This window comes from Falco biarmicus, chromosome 3, assembly GCF_023638135.1.
Source record: "Falco biarmicus isolate bFalBia1 chromosome 3, bFalBia1.pri, whole genome shotgun sequence".
NCBI lineage: Eukaryota > Metazoa > Chordata > Aves > Falconiformes > Falconidae > Falco > Falco biarmicus.
The window spans coordinates 29,312,834-29,331,805 of NC_079290.1; the positions used below are offsets into that span (position 1 = coordinate 29,312,834).

An 18,972-nucleotide genomic window follows, 5' to 3' on the forward strand; every position below is an offset into this window, starting at 1 on the left:
TTTTTCCTTATAATTATTGTTCTGTTTTAAAACTTCAGGAAAAACAGAAAAGCTTAGACAGTAATAGCTTACATGCTATTACTGTACATAGACTAATTGCATCATATGAATAAAACAATCAAAAAAACCTCTCCTTTAACAAAAACAGCATTAGCTTTTCATTTTACATTTCAAAGTATATTTTGAAAAACTCAGCTTCACAAATGAGTAGCAAAAAAATTATTTTGGATACCTACTTTAATAATAGATGGCATTTTGGAGTTGAGGTTGTCATAAGTAAAATGCATACGAGTCTTGAAGGAACATTTGTAGAGCAGAGGTTCCTGGTAAAATTCAATTTTACCACTAGCATTTCTCTTATCAAGACATACTGTGCAGTCAGAGAAGTTGATCATCTTTCTCAGTACCAGATCGGTGGCTTTTAAAACAAGTATATAGGTTAAAAAAACATACTGCATAAGAAAACACATTTATGCATAACTTATTTTATCTAGAATAAAAGAAATCAAGATAATTGTGTAGTCATTATTTAAATCATCAGCAGAGTACTTAAATTAAATTATTGTCTTCAGTCACATAAGCATCATAGACTTTTTCAGCTGAATACTTTAAAAGTGAGGACTAATTAGTTACATGCAACTCAAATTTTAATCCATTCACTATGCCTCAGACCTGTTTATAAAATACGAGTACTGCTTCACGTGCAAGCATAAGACCAATTAATATTATTCTCATTATTCTCCCAGAAGGTCTTGCATATTTTCCCCAAAAGATTTCTTTAAAATCTTCCAAAGTAAACAAGAGCTATTATAGTAATCTTAACATGAAACATATATTGTAATTTTGCCATATTAGTTTCTAATAATTTTAGCCAGAACAAAGAGATCGGTCCAGTGGTCAGGAAACCATACATTACATTCCCCAATCCACTGGAGATCTTCCGTGTGATCTTGAAATATTCTTACTGTGCCCAAATTCCACCTCTGCCAAATGTCAGTAAGAACACCTAGACTGATAGGTGAATGTTGGTAATTTAAAAACTGAGACATTCAGATACTGCAGACCAAGATAAAAATCAAGAAGTAGGGTGGGTTTTTTCCTGAAAACATGCAGCAAAACAAAGCCTATCTTGCACTTTGTATGCCACACTCACTACAGTGCAGCATGTTTTACTATCTCTCTAGCCAGCCTGTTTAAAGAATTTTAAGGTCATCACAAACAATTACACTGGAATGCCTTAAGATGCCACTGCACATTCACAAAAACAGAAACAGATTGCCTAAGCACTCACTGCTACCCACAAGCACAAAATATAATGTAATCACAAAAGGATGACAAGTATGAGCAGAGAGGACTACAAAACACTATATAATTATACGTGATTGTACAAGTATGCGTTAAGAATCAATTTATATTATTATAATTGACTCTAATACGAAGGACAAGGGAAAAACTGTTAAGAAATGAAGACAGGCAGAAAGTATCTTCCTTTCAACATAAAAAGCCAATTTTATTACACTTGCAAATTTCCAGATTATTTTAAAAGTACCTCCACTGGGATTACATAAAACCAACAACAACAAAAATTTCTCACCAGATATGTCCATAAATGCTCGATCCCAAAACTCATCCACTGTATAGCATTCTGCAGAAGTGATGTTGACTGACAGAACAATATCATCCTCCACATACTTTAATATGAGATTGTTGATCACAATGTTGACATTGTTTACAACACGCCTAATCAAACTCTGAACATAACCTGTAAAACAAAACAAATTCTTAGGAGCTGTAAGGAAGACATGGTCCCAAATTCATTTATTCCTGAAGTCACCATTTCCAACTTGTATTCGTTTTTTAAATCAAAATAAAGTAAGTATCATTGTCCTTTATTTATCAAAAAAGTCACAGGACTTAAAACGTTAACAATCAGTGCAGTTAAATCTATCAGAATCCTGGAAAAGCAATAAACTGTAGGGAAAAAAATTTGTAAATACCAGGAATATAATATAGTACAAGAGATGAATTTTTGGTGGCATCAATCAACTTTCAAACTAATTAAGAAAACAGAAGACTCTGGATTTTTGTAGACAAAGAATTTAAATAACTAACTTCTTTACTTGGAAGATATTTAGAAATAAGTTTGGAAAAATCAAACAACAGTTGCTAGGTTACTTTTCAAGTGTTCATATATTACACTTATTTGCCCCCTCACTTATTTTTTGTAAGTTAACTAAACATTAAATACGCCTAGTACCTTTTCTCACTCTAAAAGCTAATATATCCACATCATGCTCAGTAAGACCCCTGTGAGGTATAACAAAATCAGTTTCTGTCAACAACCCAAATAGCAAGCACCTGCACTGAAGTCTGTTGGGAACAAATTAATTTAAATTTTTTCAGACATAATGTGATTGGAAAAATGATCTTGCCTGTGAGCTCCCAGTATGCAGTAAACATTCATATTTTACCAATATGGTAAAGAAATTAAATACTACCCATATTCATGTTTTACGTATACTAAATGTAACTATGAAGCTAACTTGTTTGTGCTAGAAAAAAGAAAAAAAAAACCACACAAACCAGGACTTAAAATCTCTGTTATTTAAAATTTATAACATTACTCACATTTTATCCAAAAATGTGTTTAATACATGCTATAGAGTTCTAGTTTGGTAACTGTGCTGAATAAAGGCAATTAACAATATACAGTTTTCAAAAGCTAGCAATAAATGAGACTCACTTATATCAACAATTGCAATTCGTATAAAACTTAAAATGAACATTGAAACATCGTGAGATCAATAACAGCAGACTCACTTTGTTACTTCCATTTTACTCTCCTTCTTCTAGATAGTCATCATTTTCACACTCAAATATTACTTTCACCTTGAAGTATATGGAACATTTTACCATTACTTAAGTGATTTCCTCGAGTTCCACAATTGCATACTTACACAGTTGACATAAGACATTTTCCTTTCTCAGCGTTCAAAGCCTCCAATCTCTTCTTTTATTAAATGCAAAAGATTCTTTCAGCTACCATTAGCAGATTATTTTGATTTTGAACATGTACATTTCTATGTTTTAAAAGTATTTAAATATTAAAATCTTAATTGTAAAACAGATATCTCATTTCTTACCGTAACTCAGCTTTCTTAATTTTATACTGTTCTTGAGCATACATCACCCTTTGAGGTAAGCTACTTGCAACAGGACAGAACTAGCCTTTTAACATCTCCCACTAGGATTATAATCGTATTAGAATAAAATCTCTAAAATTTTTAGACCATTGTCTACAGAAAGAGGAAATTCAGAAATGCAGCGGAAGTCAAAATTTTGACAGCTTATACTGTCAGATTTCTAACAAAGTGAATTTACCTTTTTTGCATATCAATCCTAAAATATTACAGTAACTAGGTTTTAGGAATTTTCTCACCGACTTCTTAAAATGGTAACTTATTTTTAGGTTATATGAATTCAGAAAACCAGATGTATTATTTCAATAATTAAGGGACATAAGAGACCCATATTCATCACCGGAGCAGTGTAAACTGACCTGTGGATAAATAGAAGCTGGCACAAAGCATTTAGTTGCTTTTAAGTTCAGCATAGAAATGTTTTGCAGACTATGTAACTAGTGACTATAAAATCATAACCAGTAATTTAATTACTATTTTAAAGCAAGCTACTAATTTCATTGAGGTGAAGCTGTCCCTATGCAGCTGCAGAGTTTTTTGGATATCCTACTTTCAAGGGTCTTTCAAAGTCAATCTGATTTATGTTTTCCTTCTGTGAATGACAAACACTACAATTCCAGCAACATAGCTGGAGGAAGGGGACAAAAACAAAACAAAAAAAAGCAAAACAACCCACACCCAACCAAAAGAAACCAACCAACAAGTTCTGAATACTGCTAAAAACTATCAGTAGGAGAAGAGCAACAATTCTTTCATGTGTCCTTTTGCCCAAAAGCATGAAAGAAGGAACAGAATTATATCTTCCAAATGAAACTGGGGTCATAGATTTGAAACAAACTTTTTTTTTCCACACTTCTGCAAGGCATTTACAAACTACTGGCACAGTATATTGTTAAAAATACCGTACAGGTACCAGATGTCTAATTAAGTTTATCTTCAAATATACTAGAATCAGATTCTCATGAGTGAGGATCAGTCTTTTAAGAAAATTAATATAAATTGTAATTCTTACTATTCAAAACAAAGTAACAAGAACATCAACAAGTTCATGTAAAACACGGGGGGGGGGGGGGGGGGGGGGGGGGCGGGTGTTTAAAAAAAAGGGTTGTTTTAAGTACAAGTGGGAAAAAAACAGGTGGAGGTTGCTTCTTATTCCTGTAGTTTTTAAGTATCTATGACCATCTTTTCACCTAGAATTCAGGTATTCTATGATGAAGTGACTAAAAATATCAGAAAAATCTGTAGAGGTAAATCCTCTCCCGAGGTAAAAATCCACATGTATGCTTTTTCCAAGTTTTCCAGTACCCAGCAGGCTGCACTGCAATGTAATAACTACAACTGCAGTTCCAGATCCAACTCTCCAAAACATGGTAGTACTACACTTGATATCATCAGACTGGTCACATCTAAATACCTTATGTTTAGCAGTGCTCTATTATTACCAAGGCTTTATCTTTAGCTAAGCTTTAACCAGCTCCATCTCTAAGAATAGCGGAGCTAAAGAACAAATCTTTCAACAAATTACAACAGTAGCATAACGCCTATGTCCTCCGAAATCAAACAAATTAAGCAGATGACTCAACATCTTACTAAAACCCAGGATGTGCAAGTAAAAGCTTAGCAAAGCATATCCTATACCACAGAGAATAGAATCTTCCTATAAGGAGGCCTCTAGTCCTCATGGAAGCTGTTTACTACATAGAACCTCTATATTAAACAGCGTTATTTATGCGTCAAAAAAAACCCACAACCAATTGTATTTAGAGAACTTCACCACACGGAAAATAAATCACAGTCCATTCAATAAGGTAAGATTTCACTACTGCCCTCTGAATCATTAGACTTCCCTACCAACACAGTCTATACAGCTGCAGAAGCAATGTGATTACAATGAAGGAGGTGATACTGCCTTACAGTTTCACAGAATCACAAAGTACATAGACAGAATCTATCAAATAATAATATAGGAAGGCATCAGACCTGGTAATTTGCTACGGTACTGCAAATACAAGATGTGCAACTCATATGAGCACACTTATTAAGAACCACAACTATTCATAAAAGACAACACTCAAACCAATTTTCAATGCACATCTTGCATCTGGATCTGTGGAAGCACATACCTTTTGAAATGTTTTAACTTCATCAGATGTTGACATTACAACAAGCAGACCTCCAGCCTTTCACTAAGACCACACCTTTCTGGAAGGTCCACAGGTAACCCTGACAGAAACAACCTTGGGCAACCAAAACCCTAAAACTGTCACTGAAGGCAACATAGCCATCTAATTCTTTGGCAAGCCTTTGATTCCAGTTGTTCAAGGTGAGACCCAAAGAACCAAAGCCAAGGCACTGGCAGAGCTGCAGTGCTGTCCATGGTAGGAAATGGTGGATGCCAAGAGTCCTGCAAATCCAAGCTACTGGAGTTTATTGGACGTCAGAGCTTTGAGAGCCTCCAAACTTGGCTCCTCAAGTACTCATTCCAAAGCAAGATGATACTTTGTAGTATATAATATTCCACACACTAAATTACAATGTTCTCCTTTGTTCAAGGCAAGTATAAACTTTCTCTTAACGAAAGACAGGAAAAAAGCCTAACACAAAACTGTCACATCTTGTAACCCTTCTAAAATGACATGCCACGAGAAGCCAAACTGCAGTTCCTCCCAGTACTCTCCAGTTTCATTTTTCTACACAAAAAAACACTCCCAAGTTTCTGTGCAAACTCAGAATCAACAGTAATCATACATATAGTTCCTCAGACATTTTTTTATCATAGAAATACCTCCAAGTTCAATTGAGCCGAATTCAGGGCCAGGGTGAGGGTAAGGGGGGAAAGTGGTGACCACCAGTAGGTAAAGACCTCTATAAGAAACATCTTTCAGAATTAATACTCTCAAACCCTTATAAAGGAAGAACCTTACCTTTCAAACAACTCTATAAGAATCTCAAAACAAAATGTCTGAAAACATACAAGAAACAGCTTAATGTGAACCACTGAGCAGTTAATGAGCAGTAGAAAACAGAGTGATCTGAAACAGAAGAACCGGAGTAGCAGAAGATAAAAATCCAACACACTACCCCTGTAGTATGTTTCTCACACTGATCTAACTTGTGTTATAAACTAGTTCTGTAAATTTAAAAATTCAACAAAATGGAAGGAAAAAGATAAAAGGATTAACTATGGTTTTTTGCAATGTGGTTCCATTTCATAATATTTGTGTATTTCACTCACCTTTACGTGATTTGTAGGTGGAGAGAAATATAGCAGTTTAACTTAGACACTGTGGTCACCTGAATGAAATTTAGGTATTTTCTATAACTTCAATACAATCCAGCTTCTGAAATTACGGATTACCTGGAGGTAAATCGGAGTCAGGAGAAGCAGACTGCTGAACTCGTCGTGGTTTTACTGCTGACTTGATGCTTTCTGTGGTACTGCGGTTTGTTGAACTGGAACCACAACTTTCATGGTCTTCTTGCTAAAAGAACAGAAAGCAACTGAGTCAACCAAACACAAATAAAATAAATGTGGGGAGAATGACTTGGTAAAGGTTTGGTAAATGAAACTTCTGTTGCTGTTTTCCCATCAATTCAATCCTGTACACGCGTCTAACTACAGAAAGTATTACAAAACAAGCTGGGCAACATAAAAAATTATTTATAATTAATATTTTCACTTTTATTTAAAAAAACCCAAACACCTCAGTCAATTATTAATTTCAACAGAACACATTTCATCTAGTTGCATTTCTGCTGAAACATTCCTTCAAAGACAGTGCCTTGCAGACTACCAAAACAAATATGAGAAACTACTGAATTTTATGAGCTTACATGCCTGCTCATGCAACCAGCTCAGACAGTTCCAAGATATCAGTCATGTCCTTCCTAATATAGCTAACTGAAGCCAGTTCACAGAACAAAGTATTTTTGCATATTTCTAAAACAGTAAAACATGGCCCCAGAAAAGATAAGTGAACAGAGGGAACCAGCTCATCTTGAGCTTTTATACTGCTTACTCACCTTAAGGAATTCAGAAGCAGGAAACATGGCTCAATTAGATAATATGATATAAGCCTTACAAGTTGAAATTCGCATACACAAGATCTTAATTAGCTGAATTCAGAGTTTTAAATACCCCACTAATATTCCCATTACATTCCAGAATGACAGTTTAACTACAAGACTCAAGTGCAAGAAAGCCAAGAAAAGTAACGCAAATATTCTTTAGAAAAGCAAGTTAGAGAGGAAGCAAATTCTTACAACTTTTGATCCAAGCCAAATTATCTCTCAGTAGATGTAGTCTTTTGCAGAGAAAGAGTGAAACGCTCTCTGGGTCATAGCACTATTAGGATCATGCAACATGTTCACAAGAAGGCGGCTTTGGGGAACAAATGTCAAGTACTGCAATATGAAGCTATAATATTCTTAAGTCCTCTAACCACCAAAAAGCAAACAGCTTACAGTGCTGTGTTTTTCTACAGGATAGATTATGTGTTTCCCTGTACACTAGCTAGCATTTTAAATCATCTCAGAGAAATTACAAAATGGAATCTTCACATTACTTGCTTCTTAATTTTTTTTTGCAATACAAAAAAAAAGTTACATGTAATGATACATTTCAAGTAGAAGTCTACAACTTCAAAAACACTTGAAAACAGTTTCTTCCCTTCCACTCCATGTAAAGAAAAAGAGAATGCAAAGGAAAATTCTCTGATAAAGTGGAAACACCAATTCACTAAGACAACAAAAAAAAAAAAAAAAAAAAAAAAAAGCAAGATAATCTTAGCCTGGGGAGGAGAGGGAATAGAAGACTGAACTTATTTGGAGAAATTGCTGAAGACAAACCCATTCATACTTTAGAAGGGTAGAAGACAGCTTCTAAAGGAGGGTGAGCTACAATAAAGTATTTGAGGTTTTCCAGACATCAATCCAGTATTGAAATGAGCTGTTTCTTGATTTTTATTTTATGGTTAATTGGCCATTTCATTCATAGAGGAGTTTCCCATTCCAACGCATGAAAAAATGAAACGGGTGTTAAGCATAAACTCTGTTTGGAGGGCATTTGTTTGCTTTCTTATCTCTGAGAACTTTCTGATGCTTTTCATCGAGGAAAAAGTCTCCTGAAGACTCTCTCAGAATTTTAACTACAGTGCAATTTCATTAGAAAGCCACCCCTTTCTTCATGGCATACCTGAGCAATAACAACAGCTTTTGCTTTATTTTTAAACCAAGGGTGATGAAAGTCTGTTCATCAGCATGTATACTTTCTAATGAGAAAGGCTCACCTCTCCTTCATGTCTCCAGGTTACTGAGAATTAGATCATAGACTCTTAAGCTAAACTTTTTGAAATATCTTTTAACCATACCCTCTGCCTTGGAAATTAGTTCACATGTAGCATGAAAATATTTTTTTCAGATGAGTCACCATACTGCTATTTATTTTTCGATTTTTTTTTAAAAAAAAAAAACTAAAAAAACCACATGAGACATCAGTGTGATCAAACACCTCAATTAACACATTTCCTTCTTTCCTCTCAGTTGTGGATTGTACAGAATGCTGCGGTGCAATTATTTAACGATTTGATCTGATAGGATCACACTTATGCTTGCCTCTTAATATCTATGTTGGCTATAAGAAAACGAAAGGGCAGGCAGGGGTATGGGGAAGGCGTTCTATTTTTGGAGTGCTGACTGTGTGAAGCCTGACTACGTTCAGGTTTAACTTTTCTACCTGTGTAGTTACACAATCAATCTTCTCATAACTTCACGCAAAATCTATGCAACGTTTTAGTAATACTGTATATGATTAAAGCTTAAATATGATGTAAGAGTGGTTTAAGCTTTTACCACTTTCATAAGAGTTAGGAATACACACCAGCACACTAGGCTGGGGGTGTGGGGGGTGTTTGTTTTAAAGGAAAGGAGCAGAAAACTCTTAGATTGTGCTAATTTTGAAAGAAAGTCTCAAATCTTAACCTAGAAATAAATTCAATACAATAACCTTTTTATACTTCCCTGAGCCACAAGTCTGTTGTGGTGGAAAATGGTTTCAATCGTTTAGAGAAAGTTGGACCTAAGTGTAATCAAAACAAAAAATTTACATGTTCCAAGATGGTGCCAAAATGCAACACAAAATTTTATCTCAGAAATATACCTATGTGACTTAAACCACATGAAATAACACAGCACACGTACTTTAAAGCAGAATTCAACCTGACCACACATTTGAAAAACATTTTTTTCATCCTGGACAATATCCATTCGTCTCCTTACATTACGCAATTATTAAAAACTTTTGAGCTGCATGCAGCTTTTTTGAGCATGCACACCAACCGCTTTTCACAACAGCTATTGATACATTACAAAACAAACATTGCATTCTTTAATCACCAGAAGATAACAGTGGCCACGACCTTATAGGAACTACATTCCTTTGTATGCGTATATCCAAAAGCTTTCTGCATCTGCACGCTTCTGCTCAACGTTAACTTTAAGAGTACACTATTAATTTTTCAAACATGTGGCTGTCTCATAAGCCCAGAACTAAAACATGTTCATTAAAGAGATGGGAAAAAGTTCCAAGCAAACTGCCAAAACTAGCATAATTATGAAACTATTTAACACTGGAACCAACTAGAGTCACACACTGTGTCTAGATCACAGTGATGTCATCAGAAACACCCAGCCAAAAGGCACTAAAACTACTGCGCTCCCATAAATCCACCTCACACCAGAGGACAAACATTTTAAAGTTGAAGTCAAAATTATACTGGGGGTGGGAAGGGAGTTACATTCTAAAAGTGCTAATAACTATAGTTACAGCATGAGATTTGGTAAATGCCTGTTCATTTGAGCATTAACAAGAGTGACTCCAAACAACAGTCACAAAAGTGGAAAACTAAAAATACTCATGATGTATCTAGAGAGATGACTTGTAACGAAAATAACAGTCACAAAAATATCTTTTCCCACTAACTTGCATCATAAGTAAAGCCTAAATACCTAAAAAATTTAACATGAAGTCCAGCTTACGGGTGGTGTTACACAAATACACCTTGAATCGGGACAAACAGAAATTTGCACAACCAGGCTCCTTTTTCCCTTTTGGCAAATGTGTCTGACCAGGTACTCAGCTGAAGCACTTTTATAGAGCACTATGGTTACTTCTAAAACCATGCAAGTCACAAATAACGAGCTAGACACCTAGGCTAGTAAGTTTACATGCGAGTTCCTCAGTCAGTTTTCTACTGCAATATGAAACAGTTATTGCAAGACTTAAAGCAAATTACAATTGACAACACCTGAACACACAATAGATGAGGCTTATTATGATCTTTCCTAATAAGTGGAATTTATCATCTTCATTCATTACTCTGTTTTCTACATTTAAAATACGTAGTTGTTCTTCTCTTTAAAAAGAGAATTTCTCATTTTAAAATACATATAAACTATTTAATATGCAAGACTTCCAAAATGCCTCTTAAGTATGCTTAATGAGAAAATAATGTTTTCTCTTGGGAATCACTTAGCTATTTATGCAAATATTGTCCCTCTGCTTTCATCAAATCAAGTTAAAGAAAACAGAGTTCTTAAAAAACACACATAGGAAAATGTGTAAAACCAACCGCTATGAATTAAAATTCTAAAACCCAAACCCAGCTTAAGTACCTACTGCACAACCTTGCAGAGAGTTCTCCATCACCATTTTCTATCTTCCTCTACAAAATTTTGCCTTTTCTGATCCTTTGTCATTTCTAAAACAATGAGCTTAATATTCTTTACAAATCAGTAAGAGATACCTATTTCTATTGCTGTAAAGCATATCTTAAAGTTGCAAGATGCAAAAACCGCAAGAGAGGAACTTATTTCCCACTAGTAGACTGTGCTTATACGACTACATAGTTAGCTGCCTGTGGCAAGACTAAAGTAATATTCAGAATGAATTCATTTTAGCAAGGCCTTTGACACAGTCTTACGCACAGACCTTATTCCCAAACTGTTGAGACACCAGCTGAATAGTGGGAGATAAGTTGGGTGAAAAAGTGGCTGGATTACTGGGTTCAAAGGGTCCAACTGGTGGCTGGTTACTTGTGGCATCCTTCAGGGATCAGTACCAAGCCCACGGTGTTTGACAGGCTTATTAAGGACCTGGAAGATGGAACAGAGCGCACCCTCAGCAAGGCTGTGGATGGTACCAACCTAGGGGAAGGAGCTGAGGGGCAGAGCTGCTATTGGTAGGGTCCTGGAGAGGCTGAAGAAATGGGCTGTCAGGAACTCAGCGAAGTCCAGACGAGAACACCAAGCGCCATGCCTGCAATGGAGGTACTCTGTGGAACCCTACAGACTAAAAACCAAACTGCTAGAAAGCAGCTTTGCAGAAAAGAATCCAAGGGTCCCGAGGTCAGCATGCTGAACGTGAGCCAGCAGTGTGCCCTTGCTGCAAAGGCAGCCAACTGTGTGGTGGGGCGTGTCAGCAAGAGTGAAGCCAGGGTCATGATTCTTCCCCTCTCTTTGACCCGTGGGAGACACTGTGTGGAGTACTGCACCCCATCCAAGGCCCTCCAGAACAAGAAGAACATGGATGTACCAGAACCAAAATCCAATGGAGAGCTACCATGGTGGTTAGGGGGATGGGGCACATAAGTTCTCCCTCAGGGGAGACAGAGACAACTGCAGCTGCTGAGCGTGGAGAAAGGAGATCCCACTGCTGTCTGCAGCTACCTGATGGGAGGGTACAGAGAAGAAGCAGCCAGACTCTGTGTCTGTTGCCACTCATCTTCTCACAGTACGCCTCTGACAAATCTGAAATACAGGCAATTCCAAGCAAGGCAAAAACTTTTTCACCAGGAGGGTAATCAAGTATTAGAACAGGCTGCCCAGAGAGGTGATGGGAGTTTCCGTCCTTGGAGCTATTCAGCATTTGACTGGTGACACCCTGGAGCAACCTGCTCTAATTGGACTTGCTTTGGGCATGAGGTTGGAATAGTTCATCTCCAGACAGCATCCCAAACTGCTCTATGATTTCTCTCCATGCAAAAATGAAACAAAAAGCAATACAAGTTTTTAAAAATGTTCTCTTAAAATTACACTACAAGTTTTACTAAAACTGTAAGCACTAAGATGTTGGTTTCAAAAAGGTATCTATGTTCCATTGCTGTACAACTGTCAATATGCATTATATACATACACGCACACAAATTAATTCATACTACACCTCTGTCTAAACTTGCAGCGACACTTCTGCTGGCTAGCACAGGTAGACCAATACTTACAAACGAGTAATCAACCTTAATACAGCCTCAATAATTTCACTGCACAGTTATGCTGCAAAGAAGATTTTACTAAGAGTTAACGACAAACAGCAACAGAAAATGAATTTAATTATTTTTCTAGTGAACAGCAAACTAGATGCATAACAACACTGAAACAGAAAAATCAGTGACCTAAACATGACACCTGTAAATCTTCTGGAAGGTATGAGTTAATAGTCTAATGCACACTAACTTTAAAATTATATACATATATGCATACTTAAAAATAATGATATAAAAATACTGAAAAGAAGATCTAGCCAAATCAGACTGTGCTACTATTTTGTAGAATAATTAAGGAGTACACACATACTTCAGTGTGAGTACTCAGACGATAAGCTCCGTCTTTCTCTAAGGCAGATGAGAACATGATGCAAGGTCTTTATTTTCCTACTTAGGGTGGTTTTTTTACAGTACTATTTCATGTAGACACATGTCCAAAGTCAACTCCTTAATTTACGTACTATGAAGAAGTACCAAGGAATTTGGGGCAGAGGTGCAGTGGCAAAGCACCTTGATGAGTAGGGAGAATAAACACTGATAACCTGGTTAAGAATAATGGACAAAAATGGAGCAATAAGAAATAATTTAACAAGGTGTTAGCAGGCATTTGCATCTTGTTACATCAGAGAAACTAATGGTAGCAGTGACCAGCAAGGCACACTAAGATACCTGCACTAGATCAGGAAGTTACATACATCTCTCAGTCTGTTATCAGCTTTATTAATTCTCTATTAGCATAGCACAATGCGCTCTGAAATAGAAGTATCAGTTAAAAAAAAACCATGTCAAAGCTGTGGACAGATTAAAATGCTGCCACAGCAGCCCCAAATGAAAACCAAAAAGCCTGTGGTATGTCTGTTGCACTGATACTGCAGGATGTGTGTTTTGTGTGTATTGATTCCCGGGCAATAGCATCTCCCTGTGATGCTGCTACTGTTTTGATTAGCTGATTATCTGAGGTATTTGGGAGGAACATGCTTTTGTTTACAACAGGGAGCTGTCAAGAGTCTGAAAGCCTATGATGAAGCCATAGAGCCAAACATAAATAAAACAGGCTATTCCCACTAAGTGCTCCTCAGAAATATACCTCAATTTCTCAACAACAAAGACAAGAGAAGAAATAAAATTACTTTGCAAGTTATTTTGAGGGAAGTGACTTGTACAAATATCTTCTTCATATTTTTTTTAAAAAATTATATTATAAACTGCTAGCTGAAAATCCAGTAAAGTTTTTGATACATTTACTTTGGTTTTTAAATAATTATGAGGCCAACTACCATGATGTAAGTGCTTTTAAATAGAAATAACTCAAAATGGCTTTTCTGCAATTTCTCCTAGGAGAAGTTTTTTAAAGATTTCAGTCTTCCTCATGTTACAGGAAGTTTGCCCAGTGCTTTTGTTTGGGGGAATATGGGTAGGGGCATCTTAATTCTGTAAGATTATTCTGTGTGTGATACCTAGCACAGTGAAGTTCTAATCCTAGACTAGAGCTGTCAAAGATACAAAGAAGAAAACAAACAGTAAGAAATATTACAGTAGCAACTGGCAGCTGGATTGAAAGAAAAAAAAGAAACGGAGAAGAAGAAAAAAAGAAACAGAGAAGAAGAAAAAAAGAAACAGAGAAGAAGAAAAAAAGAAACAGAGAAGAAGAAAAAAAGAAACAGAGAAGAAGAAAAAAAGAAACAGAGAAGAAGAAAAAAAGAAACAGAGAAGAAGAAAAAAAGAAACAGAGAAGAAGAAAAAAAGAAACAGAGAAGAAGAAAAAAAGAAACAGAGAAGAAGAAAAAAAGAAACAGAAGAAGAAAAAAAAGAAGGCAGCTCCTAAATGTTTCTTCCACAAAACTCATAGTGCACAGAACTAAGTAATTCTCACACGAGGGTGATCTGACAGGAAAAGAGATGTAGCAGAAAGACTAATGTTACGTGAGCTCCTTCAGAAAAATCGATGATATGGGGCATCCTTGATATAGGATGGATGTGGCCTAAAACGCACCATTCTGCCCTACATAGTCTCTGTGCCTGGAAACAGGATGGAAGAGTGGCTGGAACAGTTTACCCTGAAGGACTGGGAGGAAACAGTGACAGGAAACACACTCCACAGAACAGACTGCAAACATAAGAAGAGACAAGAAGCGACATACATTTTTATACTCTTTCCCAACTTGTGCTCAGGAAAAAAAAAAAAAAAAAAAAAAAAAAAAAAATCAAACCTAATAAGAATGGTAAGAATGTTAAAAGAACTGGCATCTACATTTCCCCTAAACATTAAGTCTGAACAAAACAGAGTATGTATTTCAAGTTGAAACATTTTATATCCACACATGAAGACTCCAGAACAGTTTGACTGTTCTGCTGTCATCCAGCCTAATGCACAATTCAGGGGCTGTTACAGGACCACCTCACCCACAGACAGGTCCAGCCACTGAACTGGTCAGCACCACAAACATTATTTTTCTTCCTTACACTACTGCATTTCTTTTATGCAGAGTAACAGTATTGAAGCCAGTTTACATTTTTTTCTGTGCTATTTTTGAAAATTCTGGACCAAAGACTGGACATACTCTCATCCTTATTACAGGTCCCCTGAAATATTAATTAAGAGTAGCTAAGCACTATTTCTCTAAGCATTTATCAATTATGTTGTCCTGAATACTGCAGGAAAACCAAACCAAGAATGGCTTGATCACATCACTGATACATCAGACAACATCTGGGAACTATTAGCAAACACTTGGTCCATTCGGGTCACTCTTGTCATCAATTCTACCTGCTAAAGGGCTACCACTAGACCCCAACCCTATTTCAGCTGGCACCAAACTCTTCACCAAGACATCACTTTCCTTTGTGGTGGCACATTATTAAAGGTACTTTTTTCCCCCTCCCTGACCAAGTGGGTTGTAGTTGCAGCTCCATTTCACACTTTCTTTCAGCGGTACCTTCCCCCAACACATTTCCTACTGCAGTTTATTAGAGCGCCAGACCCCATGTGCAAGAATTCCCTCCACCAAGCACCTGCCAAGGATGTAGTAATAACTTTTATTACAACATAACCTTGCCACCCACTTCCTTCAGAGGAAGGCAGAATACTGTCCAGACCAAATTTTCTCCTAATCCCAAACAGTATTGAGCAGCATACCTACAGCAGGGCCCCAGCAAATTGAGTAATTCCCAGGTCTCACATTTCTAACATCACAACAAACCTCTGACACATGACAGGGAAAGGCCTGAGGCACAAAGCTTTGCCTGGAATACTTGCTGTCCAAGCAAGCTCTTTTCATTGCTGAGCATCATTTGGGCAATGTTTGGCTTTTGGCAGCTGCTGGGAATGGAAAGAGAGGAAAGGAGGTAATGAAATGGCAGTGGATTATTATGCCAATGTCAGAAGAAGGAGTTAACTGACTAGGGTCTCCCCAGCTGCCACTGATATTCACAAATTTATAGGTTATTATCCTTCACTTGACTAATTCTCCATCAAAACTGTTTGAAATAGTCTGTAGGTTCAAAATTTAATGGAGCAGTGAAAACAGAAGAGGAAGAAAAAACTAAATGACAGACAAAATCATGCACATCTGCTTTCCCTAAGATATCAAGCTTAAAACCCAACACAACTGAAAAGCATTGGGGTCATAGATTTTAGTCTAGCAGCCCTTTCTTCCTCACTTACTGTTTGAGATCAGTCCAAGCCAGACTTAAGCTTGTGGCCATTCACCACAGAACACACACCAGGGAATTCTTCCTGAGCTGGGAATGGTACTTTTCAGGATATTTTTATCAGTACAGGGAGGTTCAAACAGGAAAGAGATTTCTCAGCCATAGGCACTGCAATACTGAAACCCTCTACAAGTTTTCATTACATTCCGCAAATACAAAAGATGGGGAATTTCATTAAAGAAAAAGTAAGATTTCAGCGTAAAGTATGATCTACAGCAGATTAGAACATCAACATGACACCAGTAAAAAATACTTCCCCTTTTTTAAGAACTAGGCACAATCCTCACAAAAAGAATACTCATGGCTTTAGTGCTATGTTAAGACAAAACTTCACTTCCTAACTTTATTCCAATAGTCATTCTCATGCAGTAAACTTCTTGTGCATTCTATGCACATACATGTAATACTATGTAATTGTATTATTAATGCAATGTATGCATATTTGAATAGCTTTAACAAATTAAAAATTGTTTGGCGAGTATAATAGTATGTCAAATTTTAGAGACTTCTATATGCCCAGCTGAAACATGGTTTGTCCTAATTTACATAGTTGTTAACTTTTCAGCTGATCAAATTCTAAACATGGAAGCTGAGTTAGTGAAGGGTTCCAATTATCTCCAGCTATTTAGTGGTCTCAAGCAAAATCTTCCATAAAAACAAGAATAATTTTACCAAAGTGCTTGTATTTAAACTTTCAATTACACATTAATAGTCCTACTGTACTTGTAACAACTCACTTAAAATTTTGTTATTTAGTTTTATTCTTTCTAAGTTAGCTTCAACACCACCACACAGAAGAATAGATTTTCACCAAATGTAATTTATCAATTACATCTTATCTAAATAAGATTAGTTAACAAAATGACTAAACTACAAAGCTGGCTGGATGGTTGCAAAAACTTCCTGGTTAATCAATGTAGGAAAAGTATACATAGGTGTAACTTACTCAAAATATGTTTATTAAGGAGTTTTTACTTATCAGTCATTTCTTTTGCAATTGTCAGTCTATGTGTGTACACTATTTTTCAAGGATTTTATTATTTAAAATGCACCGCTTCTCAAATAAGAAAGCTTTTCAAACATTACCTTAAATCTGAACAAACAATAATTTATCTTTTAAAATAGTCACCAATCTATGACACACAACCACCAGAACGCTATATATTAAGAGGCGTAACTGTCAACAATACATTGTAACTGTTTTGAAGTTTTACAAAAGAACTCAGTAACTACAATACACCATGTCAATTTTTATCATATTGGTCTAAAATATAGCATGCCTCCTCTCAGACAGTAGGAACTTTTTATCAGGATCCAGCATTTATTAGTCCTTCTAGAAACTGCTGTGTGCATGCCACTTCCTTGCACAAATCCTGACATTCAAAATTCTTCAAATGAATATTCTTTCCCTGATAGAAGCTAATCACAATGTTTTTGGGGTTGTTTCTTTTTTGAATAAAATTAAAAGCAAAACCCCTTCTCCAAAATCTGTCCAAATAATTTTTAATGGAAAATACTTTTTCTTTTATCCCTGATCTAACTTGCAACGAAAGAATGAGTACAGGTTTAAAATGAGGGATGAAAATGAACATCAGCAAGAAATGAAGTTAAGTGCCCAAGGGAACAAAACATAAATATTCTGAAAGAAGCTGGAGGGACTGGACTGTTACTGTTTGTATTCAACTGTACACTCTAGCCACATGCAAAAAAAGATAAAAAATTGGACAACAGGGTGAAGAAATAAGATTCAAAAGAACTTTGGGGGAAAAAATATGTGTGTGGGAAAGTTAAAAGCCTGGAAACTTCCTCTAATCTCATATAATGCCAAGCAGGAAAGCTCAGAGAGCATTTATTATGGAAGAAGAAAATAACGTATCCTGTTTCAAATCAAAATACGGAACATCATCTGTAACAAAACTACTGAATAATGTAGGCCAAGGAACATACTTAAAGCTAAACTCAAAAATATTATCTTAAATCTATAATTCATCAGGTTTTATCTATTCATTTAGGTTAAGAAATATGTTATATCAATTTGTTTGTTATGAGTACAGGTAACACACCATTAAGTCATCAGCTCATTCAAGTTTCTCCAATATTTATCATTTTACATGGTATATATTTGTTGGAACGGTGGATAGTTTTATCTTGTCCAAAAACTAACTTAAAAGCATACTACCTGCAAAACTATGAAGTCATTTAAGTGCAACTGCATTCAAACCAAATGAAAAGAGCATTTTCCTCGACTGACGTTTTTTATCTGCAGTCCTGAAGAGCAGTTGCAACAAGTAATTCCATTATTCAGAAGGCAAATCCCTCACTTTACAAAGAAAAGTCTTGATGTGAATTGTAGGTAATACTAATTTAAAGATTAAAACAATTCAGGATTGTCCACCCCATGGCAATCACCTAGGGATCAGGTTCATGCTTTAGCACCCTCCTGTGGCACAGACCACAGTTCATCCACTCCTGAATCCACCATATACAGACACCCTCCACTTCTTTCCAGGCAGGTCTCCTCACCACTGGCTTTCCCCTCCTTCCCCCCCAGACAGCCTGTGGGCCAGATATTTACCCTACATTTCACAGAGTAGGTTGAGCTATATCATACTTGTGCCTACAAAGTTGGACAATGCAGCTATCCCTTCTGAATGATACACCCTTAAAGTGAATAAATAAACAAGTAACATCCTAAAAAACTATGTTTGTTCAACACAAAGTACTGGTACATACATATTGTTAAA

At 36.2% G+C, this 18,972-nt stretch overlaps 1 protein-coding gene across 7 annotated transcripts in view; it reads right to left on the minus strand.

Annotated features, from left to right (window-relative positions):
• VPS13B (vacuolar protein sorting 13 homolog B) overlaps positions 1–18,972 on the minus strand; it is a 477,114-nt gene that overhangs the window by 422,128 nt on the left and 36,014 nt on the right. For all 7 annotated transcript variants that reach the window (XR_008820995.1, XM_056333224.1, XM_056333225.1 and 4 more), the window contains exons 4-6: positions 6,559–6,682; positions 1,595–1,762; positions 237–418 (exon numbers count right to left, since the gene is read on the minus strand). Coding sequence is in view for 6 of the 7 variants with exons in the window: in XM_056333224.1 (XP_056189199.1) it covers positions 237–418; positions 1,595–1,762; positions 6,559–6,682 (474 nt within the window). In the remaining variant the exon portion in view is untranslated. The remainder of the gene's footprint in view (positions 1–236; positions 419–1,594; positions 1,763–6,558; positions 6,683–18,972) is intronic.